This window comes from Cyprinus carpio, chromosome A19, assembly GCF_018340385.1.
Source record: "Cyprinus carpio isolate SPL01 chromosome A19, ASM1834038v1, whole genome shotgun sequence".
Lineage (NCBI taxonomy): Eukaryota > Metazoa > Chordata > Actinopteri > Cypriniformes > Cyprinidae > Cyprinus > Cyprinus carpio.
Window position 1 is genome coordinate 3,521,000 of NC_056590.1, and position 27,790 is coordinate 3,548,789.

General features: G+C 38.0%; 1 protein-coding gene and 2 non-coding genes across 7 annotated transcripts in view; all 3 read left to right on the forward strand.

The window, feature by feature from the left end:
* LOC109085213 (lysosomal thioesterase PPT2-A-like) overlaps positions 1–20,164 on the forward strand; it is a 34,037-nt gene extending 13,873 nt beyond the window's left edge. Inside the window, exons 9-12 of one of the 5 annotated variants that reach the window (XR_006162585.1) lie at positions 16,753–16,869; positions 18,749–18,842; positions 19,291–19,466; positions 19,715–20,164. Coding sequence is in view for 1 of the 5 variants with exons in the window: in XM_042776087.1 (XP_042632021.1) it covers positions 1,811–1,954 (144 nt within the window). In the remaining 4 variants the exon portion in view is untranslated. Of the gene's footprint in view, positions 1–1,810; positions 3,041–16,752; positions 16,870–18,748; positions 18,843–19,290; positions 19,467–19,714 lie in introns of those variants that run through there. The other 4 variants (XR_006162584.1, XR_006162587.1, XR_006162586.1 and 1 more) reach the window with 4 other exon arrangements.
* LOC122148883 lies at positions 18,908–19,037 on the forward strand. Its single transcript, XR_006162692.1, has one exon. It is a non-coding gene; the product is annotated as a small nucleolar RNA SNORA3/SNORA45 family (small nucleolar RNA).
* Positions 19,514–19,643, forward strand: LOC122148884. The gene has a single exon (XR_006162693.1). It is a non-coding gene; the product is annotated as a small nucleolar RNA SNORA3/SNORA45 family (small nucleolar RNA).
* Positions 20,165–27,790: the final 7,626 nt, after the last annotated feature.

Genomic DNA, 27,790 nt, shown 5'->3' on the forward strand with positions numbered 1-27,790 from the left:
ATTCTGAAGTCTCTTGAAAATCACCTCCACTGTTTCGACTGTGATCTATCTGATCAGACTGTATGGAATGCTGCAAAGTCATACAAACAGTGAAAAGTCCCAGTGGAATGCCTCTCGTCAAATCAAATTCGAAGACCAGAACTAACCATTGTATATCCAGAATTGTATTTCTACAATAATACTGTATTATAGCAATAGGTGTTTGCTTATAGTTTCCACTTTTTTTTCAATCTCCTGTACCTCTTTCCTTGCCAAAACTGAGCTTTGATTGATGCAGGTTTTTTTTTTTTGGTATGTGTTGAAGTAAACCTGATCAGCTAGTTATTTTTTTTAATTATTTTCTTAGGCAAGCTAGATAAGTTTATTGAATTCACAATATTGATCTTTAGTCTTATTCCTAATATGCTGAAAGCAGCTCAGTTGATGTTTATTTTCTCATACTTCACATTGACAATTACAAAATATTTTACATGATCCACATGAAATATGTTTTCAGTTGAAAATAGTGAAACATTTATTTGTAAGCTGTTTTACTACAGAAATGTTTAGTTTAGCTACATCTTGTTAACAGAAGCATGGCACTGAGAGCCTCTGTGAACAGTAAAGGCCTGGCTGCTCTGAATTGATTGGTCATCTCAAAAGTTTTTGACATTTGACATTGGCAGATCATTGCAGCACCACAGTAGAGTTAATATTACGCAATTAATTCACGACTTCGATTTATATTCCTCAGAGAAAATACCAGGGTCCTCAGTGGAGGGTGTCCGCGGGTGCAGGCACGAAGCCCCCTAAAGCGTGAGGCCCAGTTTGGTCACACACTTCACAGACACGGGTGTAAATTTCATCTAACAGTTGGGGGGGACAATAAACAAAATTTCTCAAGAGCGATTTTTGAAGGGGACACAAATAATGCATCTAAAATTGTACTTGTAAGGATGTGTATACACAGAGGAAAGGCTTACTGCTATTAGTGCAGCAGGGAGACCGTGCCAACTAGACAACTTCAAGCTGTTGTGGTCGCGCAGAGACATCGCTCGTGTCCGTTGTATCCATCACAGTGTTGTTAAGTCTGCAGTTTTCAATCAGAATAATTCAACACTATCACTGTTGCTTTAAGTTGAACCCTGTAACGTGCATTTTAGCCCCCGGAATGCCATTTTTACAGAGGGGCCCCCTCGAAATGCAGTTAGTTTGGGTAGCAATTGGGAAGGTTTTGTTGTTAAAAAAAAAAATTCATCAAAAAATAAAAAAAAAAAAAAACCTGGCAAACCTTTTCGTCAAGCAGGTAATGTTATTATTGCTAACATAGCGATTCATCAAAAAATACATTGGCATCATCTGTATTAAGGAGAAAATAATCACTTTATTCGATATTTAAGTGAATAAAATAGCCTTGACAGCCTTTGAGTTCCACAACTATTGGCTTTGTTCTCTCTCACTGGACTCGCGTGTGTGTAGGTGATGTAAAAGAGGAAAGCAGCCGTTTGGACCAAAGTACTGTGAGGCAAGGGAGGGGGAGACTCCCTAAACTTGTTTCTAAACTTAAACATATTTTTGCCTCATTTGTGTTTTTACTATTTACACAATTATTTAAACTATAGAACATTGTCATTTAAAATACACAGACTGATTTTTAATCATATTTTTAGGGGGGACAACCTTCAGATGGGGGGTCCTGTCCCCCCGACTCCCCTGGGATTTCTGCCTATGTTCACACAGCCCTCGTGACGGTTCTTCGTGTACACATAGCTTAGGTTTACAGTTCAGTGTGCTTCGCTCATATTCCTCATGATTCTGGCTTGTTTTCCAGGTGTTTTTGATGGACTTATTCGGGCTGAAGACGCTGTACACGCGAGGAGATCTGATTCTGTGTTCAATGGCAGGTGTTGCACATGTCTTCTGGCACTCCAATGAAACCGTGTACAAAACCTGCATTGAGAAATGGCTTACGTAGATAATGACAAACTCCCACATAGACAAACACTTGACTACAGATCTTTCTCTATTTTCTAATCATTGATACAGCACATTTCGTTACATTATGCTAAAGCATTGCATCAGAACATACATTTCTGTTACTGTGTCCTCTACGACAGAGACACACATTCAGTAAAATATAGGTGTAGAAAGGTGAACACTAAATATAAGGAATAACCATCAGTGCCTGAGGGATACATTTCTCATTTTGCGGAAAGGTTTGGATCTTAACCACTATTTTTCAATGTGTGAAGGTATTTTTTTTTATTTTAATTTTTATTATGTTATGTGATTGATGCAGACTGTGCTGCTGCAGTAACATTCATGCCTTACATTTGATTCATTTGGACATGACTTTGTCTAAAATCCAAGTGCCAACATTGCAATGAGAAAGGAGAGAATGAGGGCAAAAGGAGAAAAAGGGATAAAAATAGGGAATGCATGGAATTGCATTTGTTGCACATAACTTTACCTCTCACTTTACATCCTTCAAGCCTCAGCCCAACACTGCATGTTCGGCCCTAAAGGGATTTGAGTCTGAGCTGCTCATTCATATTAAATACTTGTGTTAGGGTATTTTTACTGTTATTTTATGCTGTTCAGTTCACATAGTATTAACTTTTACATTTTTAGAGCGATTCATAAAAGGGATTAATAGAAGCACAATTTGAAAGAATGCATTTAAATGAAATGAAAACTATTTCCCCGCTCTGAGTTAAAACTATGCTATACATTACTGTACAAAACATAGTTTGCCATATGTATTGATATCATAGCAGTGTTATGTGTATTGTTTTAGGTTTCAGCTTCTTTTAACTGTTTTTATTAAATGCTTGACCATGGGGGTTTAATGGATAGTTTAACCTAAAATAAAAGTATAATGTCTAAAGTATAAAATTCTTCAACACTGAAGTACACTTTTCAGCTAAAACTACTTTTGTCACACTCAACACCATTAAACTTTTCCAGATGTAAAGATTGTAAATGACTTAAGCTGCATACCAGTGTGCTTTACTGTTTTTACTTAAGCCAGCTTTCAGAATAAAATTTCCATTTTATGTTGTTACAGTGTTGTCATTTAAGTGTTGCCTGTGCAGTCTTTGCAGAAAACATTTTCAAAGGAATTTTTTGTAATATTTGATATATTTTGGATTTTATGAGTTATATTCAAAAATGCTGCATGTATGTCTTTACTGTCCTAAATTTGAGGCACAGACATTTCTTGTACTTTTACATTTTCATTTTTTACATGTCTCGTCTTCATTCATGAGGTCCACTGTCCAGCACGGTTTAGCTCCATCCCTATACAATCATATAATGTAGTTTATGTAACAACATATCATTTTTATGTAATCCTGAAGACATTTGTTAGATCTTTCAGATGTGTTTGATCAGGGTTGGAGCTAAACACTGCAGAATGGTAGCCTTCCAGGAGCAGGGTTAGACACCCGTTTTACCATAATATGAGCTGTGTGAAGCCCTACGAATAAAGTCTAGTTAAAATGCAACTTTATATAGTAACAATATTTAGTCAACTAAATAAAATATTATCAGTTTACATGCAAATATTAACATTTGCACAATTTCTAAACTCAAAATAAATAGAAAGGGGACTGTGTACAGGGGACCCAAAGGCCAGGAGGGCCTATAAGGCTCTTTGCTAAGGGCCCCTTGCCCTGGCAAGCGATTTCTGCTGAGGGGGATCACCAAACACCCCCCACCCCACCCCTCTGAGAGATCTTTTATCAAGGGGCTCCCCCTTGTATTTTGTGTATTTTCTGTGATTTCTACAATTTGAACCTAAACTATGATTATGATGTCAGTATTGGATGAAAATGTTTTCCTCGTGCCTACTACAAGAGACTAAAGAATACGTATCCTGTGGAGCATGTTGCCTGTGGGTTAAGGCAAGTGGGTAAACATCAAATTCTCCAAAACTGTTCACCAAGCTTAAGATTAAATTTCATAACTGAAGTCACCAATGAAATCTGACAAGAGCTGTCCCATTAATGATGTTTCTTTTGCTCAGATAGCATTAAAAAAGCTGTGCATGTGCAGTCCTAAGCACATATCTCTGAATGCTGATTGTTTCTATAGCAACCGGGTCTTCTGACGGCAGCAGAAGTGAGGTGCTGACTTTACCGATTATCGATTGGTTCTTTTACTCAGAAGGTGGGGCTTCCTTCAATAGGAATTATTTGTAGAGCGCTTTTCACAATACACATTGTTTCAAACACAATAAAAAAAATCCTGGAATGTTTTCCTCAAAAACAATTTCTTTGCAAATGAAGACAGAAAGACATGACAATCTTGGATGAGTAAATTATCAGGAGATTTTTTATACTGGAAGTAAAGTAATCCTTCAAGGATGTTCTACCCAAGCCGTCAAACTGACGTCATCAGAGAAGGAATGCCATTCCAGAGGAGAAGCAAATGTTCTGATTTTGATTAAAGATTACCAAAACAAACTTTTTTCTGTGGATTAACTTCCACAGATTAATTGTTCACTTGAAGAGTAGCAACATGCTGTAACAAAGTAGTCAATTAAGATTTTGTGAGGACTTTAAAGCATTATTGCATGTTAGGGCTGGGTGGTATGACAGTACATATTGTGGCGTTGATATGCAGTGTGAATCGATTTAACTTTTTCTAAAGTGTTTACGTAGGCAAATGGGGTTAGCAAATATATATGAACACTGCAGCTGTTAGTGGGCATGAATTATTGGAACACTGGAATAGAAAAAGAAGCATGGATAAATGAGTAATAATTCTTATAAGTGCAGTATGCTGCGAAAGGAAATTTAAATTCACACTCGCACGTTGGCCGGCAGTTCCGTTTGTCCTGTCTTTGTTTCTCTTGTCTGTTGTCTTGTGTGTCAGCACATGGCTTTGTTGTTTTTGTGAGCTATTTTCTAATCCCTCCTCCTTGTCTCCTTTAATTACCACACCCTATTGTTAGTCCTTTTTGGTCTAATTGTGCTCACCTGTTCCTCATGTGGTTTCCTCCCAATTTATAGTCCCACTTGCCCTCTTGTGTTTGGGGGTTTGTGGTCATTTGCTGTCTGTGGCTGAGTGTTTGTTCTTTATCCCTTGCCTGGTGTGTCTTGTGTTTTAGTGGTGCCCTGTAAAGTCCCTTGTAATTCTGTGGACTTGCTCCTTGTTTGTCTGTTCTTGACTTTTTGGTTTTGTTTCAGTATTCATCTAATTCTTCTAGTCCTGATTTCTCGTTTGTGTTTTTAGTTGATATTTTCAAGTTATTTGTGTTGGTTAATTAGTAATTATTTCCTCTATCTTTTTATTTTTTATAACTTTAGTTTTTATCAGTTGTTTTAGATTTTGTCTGTCCCCTGCCTGTCTTGGAGTTAATATGTGTTCTTGTGGAGCCTTGTCCTGACTTAAGGGCCCTTTCACATTGGATGCGGCAAGCTGTGGAATCACTGCTGTGGAAGTGTTTTGTACAGTTAAAACCTTGTTTAAACTTTAGCCTAGCTCTACACCGCAAACTCACCATTGAATAATTCTGTGAAACAACGGAGGGTGACTCTGAGTAATTGTTCTCCAAACCATCAGAAAGCAGAGTAGAGAGGAAGTAGTTTGTCAAACAATAGATTTGTGATGTTTGTGAATAAATGGATTTCTTCACATACACTGATTAGGTTGTGGGTCATTTTGGAGGACACGTGAAAATGTATACTTAAACCCACACAAAAGAATCGTTGAAAACCCAGTAAACTTAAGATTATTACTTGACATTAGAACAAAACTTACGAATATGATAAATATTGGCCACGCAGTCACTGCAAGTTTCAGGAGTGACATCTTCATTTAAATGCAGGAGTGAGTTCCCTAAAAATAATCGTTCCTTGTGTGGAACATGACTCTTTCCTGAAACTGCCATGAATGGCATTGTGGTAACCATAGCAATGTTGTGGTGTCTTGGAGAGAATGGAGCCCTTCAGACAGTGACGGCGCTACACCGAGGCTAGGGGGGGCTATAGCCCCGTCAGAATCTTTAATAGCCCTGGTTTAGCCCCATTTCTTTATGAAGTAACTCTGACGTAATCAATATCATTTATTTTCTTAGCACCCCCACATATTGGTCTAGCCCCCCCTTAGCCCCGGTAGAGAGAAAATTCTGGCACCGTGCCTGTTTGCAGATTAGCTAGTTTTGTGTTAGCTGCTGTTGACAACTACGGAGCCCCTAAAGGGACTTTTCAAAAATAAAAAATACACAGACTATCTCGTGCACACAAGGTTTCAATTTCCGGTGTAGCTATTTTTCATTAGCTTTATTTTACTGATAAATGTTGAGAGCGCACTGTTGTTGTGCTAAAGTACATTAATATGATGCGCGAGTGTAAATCTCTCAGCTTGCACACAGATTTCCTTTGCTCTCACACAAAACCGGATACATTTACTTTTACATTTAACTTACATTTAGTCATTTAGCAGACGCTTTTATCCAAAGCGACTTACAAATGAGGACAATGGAAGCAATCAAAAACAACAAAAGAGCAATGATATATAAGTGCTATAACAAGTCTCAGTTAGCCTAAACACAGTATACGTAGCAAGGGCTTTTAAATAATAAAATAAATAAAAAGAAAACAGATAGAATAGAAAAAAAATAGAGCAAGCTAGTGAAAGGTCTTTTTTATAATTGTATAATAAATGAAAAGAAAATAGATAGAATACAAAAAGATTAGAAAGGTAGTTAGATTTTTTTTTTTTTTTTTTAAATAGAATTAGAACAGTGAGTGCTAAAGTTAGAGGGTCAAATAAAGATGGAAGAGATGTGTTTCAACCCGATTCTTGAAGATGGCTAAGGACTCAGCTGCTTGGATTGAGTTGGGCAGGTCATTCCACCAGGAGGGAACATTTAAAAAGTCCGTAAAAGTGACTTTGTGCTGCTTTGGGATGGCACAATCAAGCGATGTTCACTTGCAGAACGCAAGCTTCTAGAGGGCACATAAGTCTGAAGTAATGAATTTAGGTAAAGGGGTGCAGAGCCAGTGATGGTTTTGTATGCAAACATCAATGCCTTGAATTTTATGCGAGCAGCTATTGGTAGCCAGTGCAAATTGATAAATAGAGGTGTGACGTGTATTCTTTTCGGTTCATTAAAAATTAATCTTGCTGCTGCGTTCTGGATTAATTGTAAAGGTTTGATAGAACTGGCTGGAAGACCTGCCAAGAGAGCGTAGCAATAGTCTAGCCTGGACAGAACAAGAGCTTGAACAAGGAGTTGTGCAGCATGTTCCGAAAGAAAGGGCCTGATCTTCTTAATGTTGAATAAAGCAAATCTGCAGGACCGGACAGTTTTAGCAATGTGGTCTGAGAAAGTTAGCTGATCATCAATCATAACTCCAAGGTTTCTGGGTGTTTTTGAAGGAGTTATGGTTGATGTGCCTAACTTGATGGTGAAATTGTGATGAAACAAAGGGTTTGCTGGAACCACAAGCAGTTCTGTCTTGGCAAGGTTGAGTTGAAGGTGATGGTCCTTCATCCAGCAAGAAATGTCTGTTAGACAGGCTGAGATGCGATCAGCTACCGATGGATCATCAGGATGGAATGAGAGGTGGAGTTGAGTGTCATCAGCATAGCAATGGTATGAAAAGCCATGTTTCTGAATGACAGAACCTAATGATGCCATGTAGACAGAGAAGAGAAGTGGTCCAAGAACTGAGCCCTGAGGCATCCCAGTAGTTAGATGTTGCGACTTGGACACCTCACCTCTCCAAGATATTTTGAAGGACCTATCTGATAGGTAAGACTCAAACCACTGGAGTGCGGTTCCTGAAATGCCCTTTGTCAGTAGGGTTGACAGGAGGATCTGGTGGTTAACCGTGTCAAAAGCAGCAGATAGATCGAGCAAGATAAGTATTGAAGATTTGGATTCCGCTCTTGCCAGTCTTAGGGCTTCAACAACTGAGAGCAAGGCAGTCTCAGTTGAATGTCCACTTCTGAAGCCAGATTGGTTGCTGTCAAGGAGGTTGTTCTGTGTGAGAAAGGTAGAGACTTGGTTGAACACAGCTCGTTCAAGTGTTTTTGCAATGAAAGGAAGAAGAGAAAAATGGTCCTTTGCTCTCACACAAAACCCTATCACACATATCACATTAGCACTCAAAACAAGCAGAGTGCTTAAGCTTGCACACAGATTTCCTTTGCTCTCACACAAAACCGGATGCGTGCTTTCAGATAAGCGCTGCTCTCGCGCAGAGAGTGTACGCACTTAAAATGTGTCCGTAAGCAATCTCTAATTTCGAATCTCTCCGTGTTCTTGTGCTAATTTCCATACTATCCATCCTAAATATTATTCGAAATTAGAGTTAGTATGTCCCAAATCGTAGTATGATGAAATGATCCATGCACACTCTAATGGCTAATATTGGCCACAACACATTGAGCGGTCAACAAGGATTCGATTAGATCTATAAACACGCATGAAAGTGTTAAAAAAAGACTGGCAGATCAACATGCCTCATTTCTCTCCAATACGGTAGGGAATTAAATTAAATGGAATATGGATAATGTTAACTTTGACAAGATGATTGACAGTGCAGTTTAAACTGTGACAAGATGCACGTAACTAAGCAACAAAGCGTCCATCAAAGACGCAGTTATGACAAAGTAGTTTGTCCCAACATAGATAGATATATATATATATATATATGGCTGCTATATGTCCGCCGTGTGTGTGTAGATGCCTTATTAAAGACTGTTTCTATTGGCTGCTATATGTCCGACATATTGGAAGGGTCAGCTTGATGTCATTCACCATAACAATCAATGAATATTTTAAGATGCCACAATCCTTACATATCCATGGTTCCTCCCCTCTCTCATTTTTACCTGTGAAAGGCTGGCCCGTTTCTTCAGGAATTTAAATCCCGGCGGTTTTTACAACCATCGGCTGTGCAGGATTGTGACATCTTTGAATATTCTTTGATTATTATGATGAATGATGTCAAGTTGTTTGTTAAAGATGGTAGATATGTCTACGTATATGTGCTTGGAGCTGTCGAATGGTACATCTACTTATAAATATCTATGTGTCCAAAGCTTGCCTACTATTCTGCTACATGCTCAAAAAGTATGTATGTAGCATAGTATAGGTTGGCGAATTGGGACGCAGCAACTTTTATCATCTTCTTTTATTGTTTACTGGCGTTTGGCTGACTAGCTTTTAGTGCATTACTGTCACCAACTGAACTTGAGTGTGGAGCATTGATGCATATTTACCATGTGTTCCATTTGGAAGGGCTCATCCCTATGCCCTAATCCCTTCGAAGGGTTGAAGGGTGTAGGGGACCAAACAACTGTTTTTGAAGTGCCCTTCTGCATCATCATCATGTGCCCACATGGAGGCTCCGTCATCATGCAAAGAATCTGCACAAAGGATCATGGGAGCCCGAAGTGTCCATCAGTTGAACCCTTCGAAAACCTTCATACCAAAGGGCCCTTTGAAGTGGCCAGGTTTGAGCACTTCGGTTTGGAACAACCCCAGGCGCGCAGATGGCACTAGGGACGGGGGTGACATGACCCCCCCAGATTCATAGTGACCCAATCCATCCCCCTCACTGTCTCAATGAAAGGATCTATTGGTAAACGGAGGATTATTCAGGGTTTCCGCTATGTACATTAGTCTAAGTAGTGGCGAACCTGCCCACTATTCCTTAAACGTGTACTAAGCGATTTTTGAAACACGCTTTTGACTGCAGTGTCTGACAAAGTCCCAAAACACACTTCCAGCCAATCAGCAGTAAGGGGGCGTGTCTTGTCCTGATAGCGAGAAGAGAGTGCCCAATTTGAGTACACAGGACGCATATTACATTACATTTACATTTTGTCATTTAGCAGATGCTTTTATGCAAAATTAGCATATTAGCAGATCGACTGTAGATTGAGAGAGATGGCAGATAAAAAAGAAGAAAATATCAGAGAAACAAAACATTAAAAACAAGGGTTGCAATCAGGCAAGAAGTAGGACCCGCGTAAATATCGGAGCAGCTTTCCAGCAGTGGAGAGAAACTCAAGGAGTGGGAAGGGCTCAAATTGGACACCGAGGTTGCTTTGTTTCTTTTTGAGAGGTGAGTAACGTTGATTTTGCTTTGTTTCACAAAACGTATCCATGTTGGCTTTTGTTTGAATATGCTTGTGTGTCATCCTCACTTGTTTCCGTGATCGTTGTTGCCATGGTTGCGTATGTACGTGTGGGGCGAAGATTTCAAAATAGGGCCGAGGCACGGTGGCACATTCAAATAGAAAAAGCACCAGAAAATTAAGAAAACATCATCAGTTTGACAGCACATGTGCTGCAAATACTCACAACACAAACAAAATTACCCCAACAAAACGAAAATTAAATTTTTGGCGTATTGATTACCATTTGTATAACCACAGTTGTACAAATACCGTGGTTAAACTATGGTTAGAGTAATAAATCCATGGTTAATTTCTGCATAATTACAGTAACCATTTTTTGTTTGCTTTTTTATATAATAAATTTATGTATTAATTTCAATAGTAAAACCACAGGTTATGGTTAGTTTTTGTAAGGTAAGTTGTAAAAGTAAGTTAGCCAGCTAACATAACCTTTCACAGTTACAGTAATTGTGTATTTAGTCAGCTTATTTAGACTAATAATATCCACACAAAAAAAGCAACAACAACAACAAAAAAAAGCTAAGGAATCGTATAATCAGGATGTTAAAATAAACAAAGATCTTTTCAGAGCAAACATTGATAAATTATGTCCCAGCCATATTTGTCACTTTACGGTTCCCTTAAATATTTCCGATGTGGTCTGTGTTTTTGCAGCACATTTCTTTATTTGTTTGTATTGTTAGTATTTGCAGCGCGTGTTGTCAAATTGATGAAGATTTTTTCATAATTTGCAGGTGTTTTTGTCATTTGCAGTGTGTTTAGCTCTCTCAGCCACCGTAGCAGGTCCTGTTGGGGTATGAGTGTGTTTGTTTTGGTGCTAAAGAATCAGATCAGGGCAGACGCAGACTGAAGCACAATAATAATCTAACCATTACTTTTGTACCCACCTTCTCACTACACGCTGTTCTGTTGTCAATAAACACACATGACGATGGTGCTGCCACCGACGTTTACATTCTCTGTGTGTGTATGTGCTATGACTTCTGCCCCCGGGGTCCTATGAGGAGCTGGTAGCTGCCTCAATTGTGCCTGTGATCATATACAGGTGCATCTCAAAAAATTTGAATATCATGGAAAAGTTCTTTATTTTTTTGTAATTTAATTCAAAAAAGCAAACTTTCTTATATTCTAGATTCATTGCACACAAACTGAAATATTTCAAGAGTTTTTTGTTTTAATTCTGATGGTTACCACTTGCAGTTTAGAAAAATTAAAAATTCAGTATCTCAAAAAATTTTAATATTTTCTCAAAATAGCGGCCTTCAGCTTCTCTGTATTGCTTTTCAGATGTTATTTATCTTCCTTTTCACAATACCCTATAGATTCTCTGTGAGGTTCAGGTCAGGTGAGTTGGCTGGCCAATCAAACTCAGTAATATCATGGTCAGCAAACCACTTGGAAGTGGTTGTGGCACTGCGGGCAGGTGCTAAAGTCCTGCTGCAAAATGAAAACAGCATCTCCATAAAGCTTGTCAGCAGATGGAAGCATAAAGTGCTCCAAAATCTCCTGGTAGATGGCTGCACTGACTTTGGACTTGATAAAACACAATGGAACAACACGAGCAGACATCACAGCACCCAAATCATCACTGACTTCGGAAACTTCACATTGGACTTTGGATTCTGTGCCTCTCCAGTCTTCCTCCAGACTCCAGACCTTGATTTCCAAATCTGAAAAGAGGACTGTGAACCACTGAACAACAGTCCAATTATTTTTCTCCTGGCCCCAGGTGAGATGCTTCTGATGTTTTTTTCTGGTTCAGGAGTGGCTTGGTTCTAGGAATGTGAAAACTGTAGCTCTTTTCCTGAAGATGTCTGAGCGTGGTGACTCTTGATGCGCTGACTCCGGCTTCAGTCCACTCCTTGTGAAGCTCTCCCAAGTAGGGCTGGGCGATAAATCGATTTTATCGATTAACTCGAATGTGTAGTTTACATCGGTTTGTTTGAATGAAAATAGGTTTTCTTTTTAACATCCACCGGCGCTCCACTCAGGGCTCCCGTTGTTCCGATTGGGCTCAACCCTCCTCCGTGCGTTTGCCATAAAGAAATGCTGGCGAGCAAAGTATGTTTCTCCGGAGCGCGGAGTAGAGCGGTGTGATTTTGACTGGAGCGAGGCGCGGGTTTTTTTAAAAGTCAGAGCGTCGTGGTTTTCACTCGCTCCAAGAGCACTCCTCCACTGCTCCATCACGAGTACAATTCATGCCAACGGCCCATAATATAACTGCATATTTAGCAATAATTCACATGTTAAACATATTTAGCTATAGCTTGATACAGATGAATCTCTCAAATCAGAAGATTATAATGACGGCAATAACCGAGCGGGAAGTTACAGGCTAGTTCTCAAGGAGTTTGTCTGTTCCTTTTACTGAATATTTTCAGGTTAAAGCATAATTTAAACAGCTACAGCACATTCACATGCAATCGCTTTCGCAATAATGCATTCAAACAAATGTAAGCTTACAATACTTCATAATCTTTATCTGATTTTGAAATCTGTAAGAAATGCATCGATCTGTAGATAAAATAACTGACGAAAATGAACTGCTATTTTCATTACAAACAAAAATTTGCACAGCAGAAAGCAGCAATTATACCTTTTAATGTTGACAATGTTATTAGTTTGGCATGTGGTAGGAAAAAAAAGTTTGCACACAATAGCCTAAGCCACTTTGACTGTTATTTTATTTACTTTTTATTTTAATATAGGCAATGTTATTAACATAACATTTCAAACATACTGAAATACTTTAGCCACGGAGCGAAGGCGGAGCGGTGTTTCTGGTATCAGTGAGCGCGGAGTGATTATTAAATGCTCGGAGCGTGGAGGGAAATAGTTGCCGCTCCACTCCACTCACATACTCTGCTACCGAGTGAGAGAGAAGTTTTGCCCTACAAAATGAACAGGACCGCGACAGAACAAGCAGAGCAAAAAGCAACCTGCAGCAATGCTTGTAGTAAATAATACGATGATATGATCATGCAGTCAATACAGATATTTAATAAAAGTAAATAATACGATGATATGATCATGCAGTCAATACAGATATTTAATAAAAAAAAAAATTAAAAACAAGCAGGGCTGTAACATAACTCATTTAAAAACGCATGCAATGTCTACACCGGGCATGAGTGGTGGCGATCCGACAAAAGACAATAGAACCCAGTGATGTTGTCTAAACTGGACGCAGCGTGATGCGACACGAGCCCAATCAGTAAACTGATGCTCGTTCTATTTATGACAAAATGTTCTGACACTACGTTCAGATGATTTGCAACTGTAGTGGGAGGTCAAGTTTAGACAGACTTTTAGCACAGCGGGGCGCAGCACGACAACTCTCGCGTCCAGTGTAGACACAGTTAGACAGTGTCTGCTCTATTTACAAATAATTTATATAAGAAAAACATGACTAACTGAGTAGTTGGCAATTTAAATTTTAACAGTTCTTAACGCCGAGTGGATGATTAGATGCATGATGGGCTAGTATTAAATAAACATTTTAAAAAATCATCTTCTCAGTTATAAATTTGACTGGTAAATAATGAATTATATTAAAACGTGTTTTGAACAATGGTGAAAAAATCAGGCAATATCTCCCAACCCCACACCCAACATCCCTAATCCCAATTCCTTGAAAATCGTAAATCGGATTTTTGGTGAAAAAAATCGGGGATTTTTTTTTTAGGCCATATCGCCCAGCCCTACTCCCAAGTTCTTGAATCGGCTTTTCTTGACAATCTTCCCAAGGCTGTGGCCATCCCTGCTGCTTGTGCAACTTTTCCTACCACACTTTTTCCTTCCAGTCAACTTTCTATGAAAATATTTTGATATAGCACTCTGTGAACAGCCAGCCCTTTCAGCAATGGCCTTCTGTGGCTTACCCTCCTTGTGGAGGGTGCCGATGATCGTCTTCAGGACAACTGTTGCATATTCTAAACTAGCCCAGGAGGTACTCAGTATTTATACTCAAAATTAATCAAACTAATCAAGCTCATAAAGGAATATTTATTGAGATACTGATTTTTTTTATTTTCCTAAGCTGTATGTTGTAACTATCAGAATTAAAACAAAAAAACTCTTGAAATATTTCAGTTTGTTTGCAATGACTGTAGAATATAAGAAAGTTTGCTTTTTTGAATTAAATTACAAAAAATAAAGATCTTTTCTATGATATTCTAATTTTTTGAGATGCACCTGTACTATCATCTATGACTGAGCTAGTGATTTTTCTGGACTGAAAAAATTTGACTGCTTGACAGCTTGGTCCCCCCAGTTAAAAAATCCTATCTGCGCCCCTGAACAACCCTTCAATATGGCGGCCATGATTGTTTTCACTCCAAAGTGCCCTTCGGAGGGTGATATATCCCGTTTGGAACACACCGACAGTCATGGCCAAAAGTTTTGGCAGTGACATAAATTTTGTGTTTTGCAAAGTTTGCTGCTTAAGCTGTTGTGGTGTTCATTCACATTGTTTCTAGATTATTGTGTAGAGTGATCAGATGCATTTTAAATAATTGCTAAAAGCTTCATTGGCCAAAAAATGAACTTTTCTCACACACACACACACACACACCCAAAATCACTGTTTTTTTAATCCTGACACAATAACCAGCTAACATTAATTGACTAATCATATCAGCAGCACATATGAAAGTGTAAATGAGTACTAGTCAAGTTAATCACTATCATACTAATTACATTGTAAGAGCAGACTGATTGCTATAAAAGGAGAAGCACTTCCAAACATTGTTCTTTTTTAGCAATGGTTACCTCCAAAGAAACACTTGCAGCGCTGCAAAGAATATTGCACTTGAAAGAACCATTTACTGGATTATCAAGATTTGCATCTGCACACACAGTGAGGCCAAGACTTTTGGAAAACGGCCTGGTGTCAAGAAGGGCAGCAAAGAAGCCACTTCTCTCCAAGAAAAATATCAAGGACAGACTGAATTTCTGCAGGAAGTACAAGGATTGGACAGCAGAAGATTGGTGCAAAGTTATTTTCTCTGATGAACCTCCCTTCCGACTGTTTGGGACATCTGGAAAATCGATTGTTCAGAGAAGAAAAGGTGAACACTACCATGAGTCCTGTGTTGTGCCAACAGTAAAGCATCCTGAGACCATCCATGTGTTGCTTTTCAACCAAGGGAGCGGGCTCTCTCATAATTCTGCCCAAAAACACTGCCATGAATAAAGAATGGTATCAAAACGTCCTGCAAGAGCGACTTCTTCCAACGATCCATGAGCAATTTGGTGATGATCTGTGCATTTTTCAGCATGATGGAGCATTATGTCACAAAGCAAGAGTGATAAAGAAGTGTTTCGAAGATCATTAGATTTAAATTTTTGATCCGTGGCCAGGCAACTCCCCAGATCTCAATCCCATAGAGAACCTGTGGTCAGTCCTCAAAAGGTGAGTGACCAAGCAGAAGCCCACAAATTGTGATCAACTCTGAGAACTAATAAGGCAAGAATGGATCACCATCAGTCAGGATTTGACCCAGAAGGTAATATCCAGCATGCCAGAGCGAATTGCAGAGGTTATGAAGAATAAGGGTCAACACTGTAAATACTGACTCATATATATTTTTTTTTTTGCCAATAAAGCCTTTAAAACTTATGTTTATCAATGTTTTTCAGTATACCATAGAAACATGGACAAATAATTTACAAATACTGAAGCAGCAAACTCTTTATAAAATATTTTTCACCCAATTTATATATATATATAAATATATATATATATATATATATATATATATATATATATATATATAGGGTGAAAAATATTTTATAAACAATATAATACATAAACTTCCCGATGAATATTCATACTAAGAAAATAACTAAAGTAATTATACAAACAAATAAACAAAATTATATCTTTATATTCTTACATAATTTCCTGTATCTTTTAGATGGTTTAACAGAGCAAATCTAATATATTTATTCTTTTGCTGCTTATCCAATAGATGTTTTAATGTCATGTTTCCACATTCGTCCAGTAGCCTACTTTAACTTCCTAGTTTTTGTCGTTCATTGTTATGTGCTCTACATTGCAACGGTACATGTTCAGCAGTTTCAAAAATCCCACAGTGACTGCATAATTCATTCGGGAGTTTCTCGATTCTGTTTAGATTTCCATTTAAGGCAGTATGGCCTATTCTACTTCGTTATTACTGATTCTTTTTCTCTTCTTCTCAATCCCATCTCATTGTTACGCATTCCTACTTCCCTTTGAATAATGTATATATCTCATCCCCAAAATGTTTGCCATTCCCAATATAAGAGCTTTAAAAATAAAAACATAACCTTAGCTCCTTACTAACTAATCTATCTCAATTAATATCAAATAAAACTTAAAATAATCCTCACCATGCTTATCTGCCCTTTCATTTTCTTCAACTCATAAGCTGTGCCCTGATTATTAATTCTGTATGCACAGCATAATTTAAAATCTTGTCTACCATTAGACTGGCCTGACTGCAAGCTTTATAACGCAGCCAATGGATCTGAGCATATTACTGCTTTTTAGTATTTTTATTTTAAAAACATTTTCATGTATTTATTTATTCCCATCTCTGGCGGTACTCCGATCGGTCTGCGCAGCGCTGATTCAAGGCTCTGACGGCACTTCCGGCATAAAGATGACGTCGGGGGCACGCGCAGACGGAACGGTCTTTTTCTGCTCTGAGCGGCGCGGCGCGCGGCAGCTGAGAGATGTGAGTGAGTAACAACGCTAGCTTTTTATGGAGAAGTTTTACCACTCCATGCGTAATATACTTTTAGAAGAACATTTCACGCACATTAATCAAACATCGATATGTGTTAAATGTTAGGAAATGATCGCGCTTATGTGTCCTCAAGTATCATTTTAGAGATTTACTGTCGAGCTTTATGGTTTTATTTCGTAATATGTTGTAGGATTGCCTATTTGATCTTCGTCAGCTGCTGCGATACGTCTAATCTGATAAACTATGCATGGTGTAACTGAGCGCCTCTTTTCGCAATCAAGTTTTATTTCGTAATATGTTGTAGGATTGCATTTAATGTCGAGCTTTATGGTTTTATTTCGTAATATGTTGTAGGATTGCCTATTTGATCTTCGTCATCATTAAAGCTCAGATGGAAGTAGTAAATCATGGACGTTTTAAAAATAGGAGTTCCTGGGCATGAGCACCTTATTTATGCGACACGCGGACGCAACGTTAAAGGGATAATTTCGTTCCAAACCCCTAAAAGCTCCGTTCATCTTCGGAACACATACAAAGCTCGTTCCAAAATTTTATTAATTTTGGAAATAATACCAAAAAGACTAAAAGCTCCGTCCTTAAAAACATTGTGCTGTTCGGAACACAATTTCACGATATTAAATGTTGGATGAAAACCGGTATAAATAAGAGTGGCTTGTGAACGCAACGTGTACAAATACTGCGGTTGCCTTCAGTACATTGAGATCACGCGCTGGCAGCCAGGGGGCAAGGAAGTCGACCGAAGCGAAATGTCGGCCACGTGCCTGCCATCTTGTAGGAAAAGCGTTAGCATCCCATTGACTCCCCAGTCATTTTTGTAATTTATTTCTAAAGATACACGAAATGTGGGGCTCCATTACCTTCTATGTTAATTATGATCCGTAGAAACCAGTTTTTGTGTAAAATGCTAATTGCGTCATAATATTTAACCCTATCGAATAAAATTTTAAAATACGTACATTTTGCATTTACCAGGGGCTGACGTCATTTTTTTAGTCTGCGCGTCAGAAACCTACTTCAAAAATTAACAAAAAGTTTACTGTCCTGTTCCCAAAGTCGCTTACAGTATAAAAAACAGATTGCACGTCTGCGTTATATGGCAGAGCTACCAATTTCATTCTGAGGTTATGGTGAAATGTAACTTTTAATATTGGATAAAAACTCATTGATGACGACCTTTTCATTACCTTTCCTGGACCTGTGACACCTGTTATTTATCTGGCAGTCTATGGGACAGTCACAGGACCCTCCCGGTTTTCATCCAAAATATCTTAAAGGATTTGGGTTTTCTTTGCTTTGGACTTCCGAGACTGAGACGAACTGAGCGTTCCAAACCCCTTTACGGGTTGAAAACCGGGAACTTGACATGGGGTTAGAACGAAAGGGAACAACTTTTTGTAAGCGAAGAAGATGATGGCCATTTTTCCCCAATAAAGAGTCATTACAAAATTTTCATTTTGGGACGTGGAGTTTTGTATTCTGATGAACGTTCTGTTTCCTGGACTTGACCCATTTATTTATCTTGAAAGTGTATGGTCACAGGCCTCCCGTGTTTCCGAACCCTGAAACCCCCATGAAACTTCATCTTCGGAAACGGTTTTGGAACGACATTGTGACTGTGGGGTTATACGAAGCGACGGGAACACTTGTTGTAAGCGAAGAAAGGATAGAGTATAAAATTCCAAAACCTTAAACAATAATGAATCACTCAATTCCTAGCTGTTTTCCTTGAAAGTGTGAGGTTGTTTCTTCCGAGAGAGTTTCAAATGCTGACACTTTAAGGAATCATGCTGTTCTGAATTTTTTTTTGAGAAAGATATTTTGAATGTTTCAGCTGTTCATTCTTTTGACAGCATGACTCTTCCAGTTGTGGCCGAGAGGCTCCTCAGGACAAGTTCAGACGGATGATCTCTCTCTCCGGAGACTGAGTCAGGAGATGTTTGCCAGGTATCAGCTCTCTGCTTGTCTTCAATGCCTCTGATCTCTCAGACTGGTTCAGTTTTGGTTTGAGAAGCGAGACTAGAGTCACATCCTGATGCTGCTCGTGGTCCTGGTGTGCTATAGTTCTCGCAGAGTAACTCTCTGCTTATTCATTGGCTGCTGCTTTTCATTGCCCAGCCAATCACCAGCTCAGAAACATGATAAATATTGTGGCCTACCATTTCTCCGAACCAGGTGTGACGCTCTGAGTTTCTAATAGCAGATCACTTGCTGTTAGACTGATTAGGATGAAAATCCTCTGGTTACTAGAAGAGATGTTTTTTTGGGGGTCATGAAAATTTGTCACACCTGGTTAGGACACTTGAGTTTCTCCAATTTTCCTGAACTGTGCTTCCATTATTTTTTACTGACACTCATTTCTTCACTGGATCAAATTGTTTTTCTTCTCCATCAGTGACATAATCCTGAATGTATGCCAGCTACTTTCTACATTCTGGTGCTCGCTGCGCTGCAGATCGTTTCTGTAAGGCTCTGCGCCGTTGTGTGGCTCCTGACAAACTGTGATGATGCACGACCCTAATAACGGCAGCGGATGACCGTAGGAGAGGTCTATGCGTTGACACACTGAAGGTAGTACCGATGTTGTTCATTTAGTTTTATAAATGTAATGGCTGAAGAGCGAGACTAGAGTCACATCCTGATGCTGCTCGTGGTCCTGGTGTGCTATAGTACTCGCAGAATAACTCTCTGCTTATTCATTGGCTGCTGCTTTTCATTGCCCAGCCAATCACCAGCTCAGAAACATGCGTCATCAGGTTGTGTTTGTCATTGAGATTATATGTCATCAGATGATGTCTAACGGCTGTTTTTTGTTTTAGGGATCATCCTCCACCAAAGATAATCCGAAAGCATGAAGCCCAACTGTTAAACATCTGTTGCTTTATAAACTTATGAATAAATTATATATTTCATATCAGAAATATGTCATGGAATATATAGAGACACACTTATTGTGTGCAGTGTATTGTGGTCTGAAAAGCGGTACTCACTTTTGTAATGTATTGGCATAAACAGTCTAATGGGCCAATCTTGTGTGACGGAATTTATTTTATTTTTTAAATATTATTCAGTGCAAATATTACAGACATCACAATGTTTAAAAAAAACTTCAGAAATGTAAGTGCTTTCATAGCATTACATGTTTACAGATTTTTGTTTTTAGTTTCTGAAAGGTTTATGTAAAATTGCAGTCACGTTTATAAAATGTTGTATACAAAGAACCCACTTATTTATGTTTATATTTTCCTAATAAAATACATTGAATTGTTCTTTCCAAAATGTCATTCTAAACAAAGCACATAAAATACACACATTTCTGATGCACTTAAATTTAATGTTATTATAGGTTTCTTAATACAGTACTAACTGCAAAACTGTATATATAAGGTATAAAAAAGTATACGTGTCCCTGCAGCACAGAAGCAGTCATAAGTAGCACAGGTATATTTGTAGCAATAGCCAAAAAAAACCATTGCATGGGTCAAAATGATCCATTTTTCTTTTATGCCAAAAATCATTAGGATATTAAGTAAAGATCATGTTCCATGAAGATATTTTGTAAGTTTCATTCATTTGAAGCAACTTAATGATCGTTTGAACTTATTTTTATAGACAATGTTCTCCAAACAGGTGCTAGACCTTGATCTCCTGGAGGAAATGAACTAAATTTGTCCCTGACCCTGCTTGTATATGTGGAATTTTCCTGAAATAATAAAACGCTGTACAAGAAAATTTAAATTATTATTATCAGTTTTATTGGAATAATACATATAAAAATGATTTATCAACTAAGTGTTTTTGGAGATGAAGGCATTGATGTTTTCTTTTCTATGAAATAAACCACTGGGACAGCAAACAATTCTCACTCACTGCATTCCCAGACAGTAACATAGTGTTGGTCCAGATTCGCCCTGAAATCCATGCGGTCCAGATGTGGGCCGGATCTGGGCCAACACTGGTTCCTGTATGGGTTGCTTTAATAGAAATTTAGTTAATCTAATTACTTTCAAAAGACAATTCACCTAAATGAAAAAAAGAAGTTATTTTCGCATTACTATTATGATATCATTAAGGTAACAATTAAACAACACATTAGAGTGACACCACAACATCCTATACAGCAACCAGTGTTGGCCCAGATCCGGCCTGCATGGATTTCACACGGGTCAGATGTGGGCCGAATCTGGGCCAACACTATGTTGCTGTCTGGGATACAGAAAGAATGCTGTTACCTTGACAAAATCTTGTGGCCTCATATACATCACGTTCCCACTAGTTAACTGCGGTCTGAACATGCAATGATGTTCTCACATGTTGATATGTGGGTTTTGATTATGGTTTGATTAGCACAGTAAAAATCAATAACCGCTACAGAAGAATTTGCATTCAAAATCAATTACTTCTTTTAAACCTAGTCATATCTTTTAAACCCAGTCATTCTTCACTGTGCCATTTAGAGCTCATTGTATATCTAAAGCATATATTTGTAAAACAATATATTTTTGATATATTTTCCTTCCGTAAATATATCAAAACGTAATTTTTGATTAGTAATATGCATTGCTAAGAATTCAGTTGGACGAATTTAAAAATGATTTTCTCAATATTTAGATTTTTTTGCATCCTCAGATTCCAGATTTTCAAAGAGTTGTATCTCAGACAAATATTGTCCTCCTAACAAACCACACATCAATGGAGAGATTATTCATTCAGATGTATAAATCTCAATTTTGAAAAATTGACACTTAAGACTGGTTTTGTGATCCAGGGTCACATAAAGGTCATTTCTTTTACTTTTTACAATTTTTCATTTAGCAGACATTTTTATCAGAAGCAACTTAAAAGGAAGAACAAAAGCAATTTGTCAAGAGTCAACAATATAGAGAAAAGGAGATATGCACAAAAAAGAAATAGAGGATTGTTTTGTTTAGGACCGTTCTTTAATTTTGTTATTGATACAAGCGTTCTCAATGCTTTGTTCCAGTAGATAATTCCAAATAAATATTGCTGCAGGAAAAGAGAAAACACAGTTTCTCCTATTACTATTTTGGGGTTTTAAGACCTCAACATTATGGTATATTTCTGAAAATCAGAAATGTTAATTATGTTTCTTAAAAGTAACATCATGCATAACATTTGAATGAATCAACTGCCTTACTAAAATAATAACACCACCTTTGAATCAATATAGAATAGTGATGTTGTAAACACAAATAGTTGCACGGTGAAAAATTGTGCTTAGGATTGCCTCCTCTCACAGGACTTTTATACTGAGGTGAGTGATAAATATGTGCACATACCCTACAGTATGCATAGCAACAATACAAAAGATGCATAAAATAAAACACTAATTTGGATGTACCAAATGGCTGTTCATGTACCCATCCTCGGCCTAAGCGCCACCCTTCCCACAACAGTAACAGAGTAATAGAAAAATCCCAACATAACTGAACTAAAAACTATGAAGTCTCCCCTTTTATCATCTTGCTCAAAAACATAAAAACTCAAAAACTTTTCAAGTACTAATTGGTTCACATTTGTGCTGCATAATTGAACCTATTCGATTGCACTTTTCTGAGAATTAAATTAATTGAAGGCAAAGATATCAAGTTTGAAACCAATTTTTTTATGTAGATCACAAATAATACAAGTCGGACAATGGAATTGTCAGACAGTATAATGATTGGTTGAATCGGAGGGTTAAACATTGCCAGATTGAGGACCCATCAACATGCTTTTACTCTTCAGGCCTAGACTGTTTCAGACCTTATGCCATAAAGGTGGGACACAGGAATGACATGCAGTCCATCCTGATATACTCACCAGCATGGACACAGGTTCATTCTCAATTAATTCCTTTCCACTCTTCGAACTCCTGGAAGACCGGGGGACCAGTTTTAAAGTAGAAAGGGAACTGAAAGAAGATGCTCTTCATCCTGAGCTTCAAGCACAATCCACCCAGTCACCCAAACCCAATGGAGTACACTTTAAACACTGCTGATCCACGTGTGGTGACCCCGACATCCTGCTTCTGGGGCAGTGAGATTCTATGACCAAAAGTGGTAAATCAGTAGTCTGATCCCTCAAGTCAGTGGTTCCCAATCCTGGTCCTGGAGAACCCCCAACACTGCATGTTTTTGGTGTCTCTCTTATCTGACACACACATTTGAGGTCTTGGAGTCTTCTAATGAGCCGGTGAGTTGAATCAGGTGTGTGTGAAGGCGCAGTGTTGGGGGTTCTCCAGGACCAGGATTGGAAACCACTGCCTTGAGTCATAGAATATGGAAACTTTAGTTGGAAGGGCTTTTTATTCTATACGTTCAAACCAGCAATTAAATTAGATTAGCAAAAATAAGAGTGAAGGACAATACCTACATAAAATCATAAGTGGGCAATTGATGTTGAAAAGTCATCAAGTTGACATCAAAACACGGGTGAAATATGCAAATCAAACTGACATCAAAAACTTTCAAAGATGACACTGATTTGATGTAAAACTAAACGTCAAACATATTGGCCTATACCTTAAACCAGTTTCAGTGTGGCATTAACTTTCTATTTTCACCCAATGACCACTGAAAGAAATTGCCATGCAAACTGAAATTAGAATGTTACCACATCTTGATCAAGTCTTGACTAATATTTCACATCAAATTGATAGCTGGGCTGTCTTATGTTATTTTCATGGTAGCTATTTCAAGAACTCCATAGCACTACCATGGTGAATGTCCAAAAACATGCTTAGATAATCATACAATTACCAAGCAAATTCTTTTCGTACATCAACATGAAAAAGGTACATTTATGTAATTCTTTAGCAGGTTAGCAAAAAGTGTAACAGCAGTACACTGGCAGGGAGGCAAGGGATAGCTGACCCAAAAATGGGCCACTTCATTCCAAACCTGTATGATTTTTCTTCTGTGAAACATAAAAGATTTTAAACAATGTTGGTAGAACTCTTCAGTTTTTGCATACTGAAGCCTCTCCTCCTTTAACATCTGTTAAAAAAAGATGGCTTCATTTCCAAAAAAGCCGCCTTTTTTCCTGAGTTTACATAATATCCATTCATTAGTCAAAAACTGAAATAAATTCATATTTCTATCTGAATTATCCATGCATTTTCCAAAATGCTTATACCGTCTCGGGCCACAGGTGAGGAGACACATGGACAGATGGCCATCCATTGCAGGCCTCACACACACATTCACAGACTCACTCAAACCTGTAGGCAATTTATTGTTTCCATTTCACCAGCGAAGCATGTCTTTAGATTGTGGTGGGAACCGAAGCCCCCAGAGCAACTCCACACAGAAAGGACTCCTGGCCTTCTCCCTGTCAGGACGATCATTAACTGATAATACTGAAATATTCATAAGTCTTCATTGCTATTTTTATAGACAATGTTCTCCAAACAGGTGCTAGACCTTGATCTCCTGGAGGAAATGAACTAAATTTGTCCCTGACCCTGCTTGTATATGTGGAATTTTCCTGAAATAATAAAAAGCTGTACAAGAAAATTACAATTATTATTATCAGTTTTATTGGAATAATACATATAAAAATGATTTATCAACTAAGTGTTTTTGGAGATGAAGGCATTGATGTTTTCTTTTCCTATGAAATAAACCACTGGGACAGCAAACAATTCTCACTCACTGAATTGCTTTAATAGAAATTTAGTTAATCTAAAAAATAAGTTATTTTTGCATTACTATTATGATATCATTAAGGTAACAATTAAACAACACATTAGAGTGACACCACAACATCCTATACAGCAACCAGTGTTGGCCCAGATCCGGCCCACATCTGGCCTGCATGGATTTCAGGCCAAATCTGGGCCAACACTATGTTGCTGTCTGGGATACAGAAAGAATGCTGTTACCTTGACAAAATCTTGTGGCCTCATATACAACATACTTCACGCTCCCACAGGTTAACTGCGGTCTGAACATGCAATGATGTTCTCACATGTTGATATGTGGGTTTTGATTATGGTTTGATTAGCACAGTAAAAATCAATAACCGCTACAGAAGAATTTGCATTTAAACCCAGTCATTCTACCTAGATTTCTTTGTTTCAAAATGGTCTTTTCTTTTAAACCTAGTCATTCTTTAAAACACTTGACACTGTGATCACTGTGCCATTTAGAGCTCATTGTATATCTAAAGCATATATTTGTAAAACAAAAGAGATAGCAGGCCTAGGTCTTTCCGGTTTTCAGCATTACTACTGGGAAGCCAATGTAAGGGCTTTAATGATGTTTACAACAGTGAGCACAAGCTAGATTAAAGTGATTATTACATTTTGAATATGGATATTTTTCTTACAAAAACGCATCGATTTGCCACACCACACATTCATACACCCCCCAGAGCCGTGTGAGACACTTATTTATTATGGATGGGAGCTTTTTATTTCACATCTTTTGGACTGAAGCAATGCAACACCTGCTGACTGCAATGACAGAGCTTGAAAGATCAAAGATAATTTTTAATATAACTCAGATAGGATTAAAATGAAAGAAGAAAGTTATATTCACCTAGGATGTCTCGGTGGTGAGTAAAATGCTGCCTAATTTTCATTTTTGGGTGAAATAACACAAATTGTCCTGGCCCCTACAAGCCTTTCAGTGGGGGTAAGTGGGTGTTGGTTGTCAACAGTTCAGAAGACGTGAAATAAAGTGCGCACATCTATAATAAAACATGCCTCGCATGGCTTTGGGGGGGTGAATAAAGGCCTCCTGTAGCGAATCCATGCATTTTTGTAAGATAAATATCCATATTTCAAACGTAATAAACATTTTTCTCTCACTTCTGCTGACTGTTGTACATGGAAACCGTTCCGGCAGATGACAAAAAAAAAAAAACATAAATAAATATTCCTAAAGCAATGAGAAAAAAATAAAAACATAAATAAATATGCCATTCATGATTTAGAAGCACAAAACAAGGATTTGTTATGAAAAATGTCGGAGGATTTCGATATAAGCCAAGAGGAGACTGGTTTTCCTTTGCTAAAGTAAGGACACGTTGCTTCCTTTGCTCCTGCATTTCTCAGAGATCCGCCTGCACGACTTCCGCGTACCACAGTCAGTGGAAGTGTGAAAAAAGTGTTTATTACGTTTGAAATATGGATATTTATCTTATAAAAATTCATGGATTCGCTACAGGAGGCCTTTATTCACCCCCCGGAGCCGTGTGAGGCACGTTTTAATACGGATGCGCACACTTATTTCACGTCTTCTGAACTGTTGACAACCGACAGCTCTAGAACTCCTTCTACACACTTGGAGACCAGGATTTTTTAATATAACCCCGATTGGATAAGTCTGAAAGAAGAAAGTCACATACACATAGGGTGAGTAAAACACAGGCCAATTTTCATTTTTGGGTGAACTAACCCTTTAATGTATTGGTGGATTGCATGTCCCGGGTAAAATCGATTATTTCCATTCCTGCTTGGCTGGCTATTAAGGGGGATATGCAGGAATCCTCTCTCCCTGCTTTACTCTTTGCAGAAAACAAACCTATCGGGACATTTAAGAAATGTAACCCTATTGATGTAAATTCTCTTTTAAGACTTATATATAGCTCAGAAAGGTCTTTAAACTCCCTCAGACCTGCTCTCTTACCCCTATAGCTTGCAGCCATGCATTCCCTCCCTCAGTCAGATAGAACCTTTCCATCATGGAAAGAAAAAGGAGTTCTATCCATAGAAGATTTTATATATATACAATGTATTTGCTTCTTTCGCTCAGCTTTAGACAGAAGTTTGGGCTACCTTCCTCCATTTTTTTTTTTCAGATATTTACAAGCAAGGAATTATGTTAAAAGTAATGTCTCTAATTTAGAATTTATATGTCCCCTGAAGGGCTCTAGAACTCCTTCTACACAAAATTTAAAGATTTCTTGGGAAAAGGATTTGGGGTTAGCTATTCCCCTCTAGAACTCCTTCTACACAAAATTTAAAGATTTCTTGGGAAAAGGATTTGGGGTTAGCTATTCCCCAAGGCATTAGGTCTTGTTCCATTAACTCTTCAGTATAAAGTTGTCCACTTTAAATATTACACTACTCTCGCACCAAATTACATTTCTATATATCCCTCTGTCACCTCTGTGTATCAAATGCAAGTCCAATGAGGGTACATTTGCTCATTTATTTTGGTTTTGCCCAACAATGTGTAAATTTTGGACTGAGGTGTTTTGTTTCTATACAAAAGTATTTAAGATGGATTTTCCTCATGACTATCAAATCCAGACAGTTCAATATGGGATGACCATAGCAAAAAAGACCAATTTTGTTGATGTGGAACAAAAGAGTTTGCACCTAAATTTGAGACGGGGCTTACAGAGCTCAGTAATGTGTTACATATGGAAAAAATTAGATACGAGATTGTGGGTAAACCAAAGAGATTCGTACAGATTTGGAAGTCCTTTTTGGAATATTTCAAAGGTGACCAATGCTAACTGAATTTTAACCTTTTTCTTTAAGTGGTGTGGTTAATTTGATAAAATATAGCAGTGTGTAACCATTTTATTTTTCCATAATTGGGTATTTATTGGTGTTGGTATTGGAAATAATTTTTTTTAATGACTCTGTATATGTTTACAGAGATGTATATGTACACTATATGTGGGTGTATATATATTTATATGCATATACGTATCAATGCATTAGTAGATTTTTTTTTTCCTTAACGATTTGCTGGCGTGGGGTTGGGGGATTGTTCTCTAACCCTCAAGGTCCACAACAAAAAAAAAAAAAAATCAATGACCCAAACCTACATATCTTGTAAGACATTAGAACAGGGGTTCTCAGCTCTGGCCCTCAAGGTCCACAACCCTTATCAAACACAAGCTGATCGAGGTCTTCAGGACTGCTAAAAATGTTA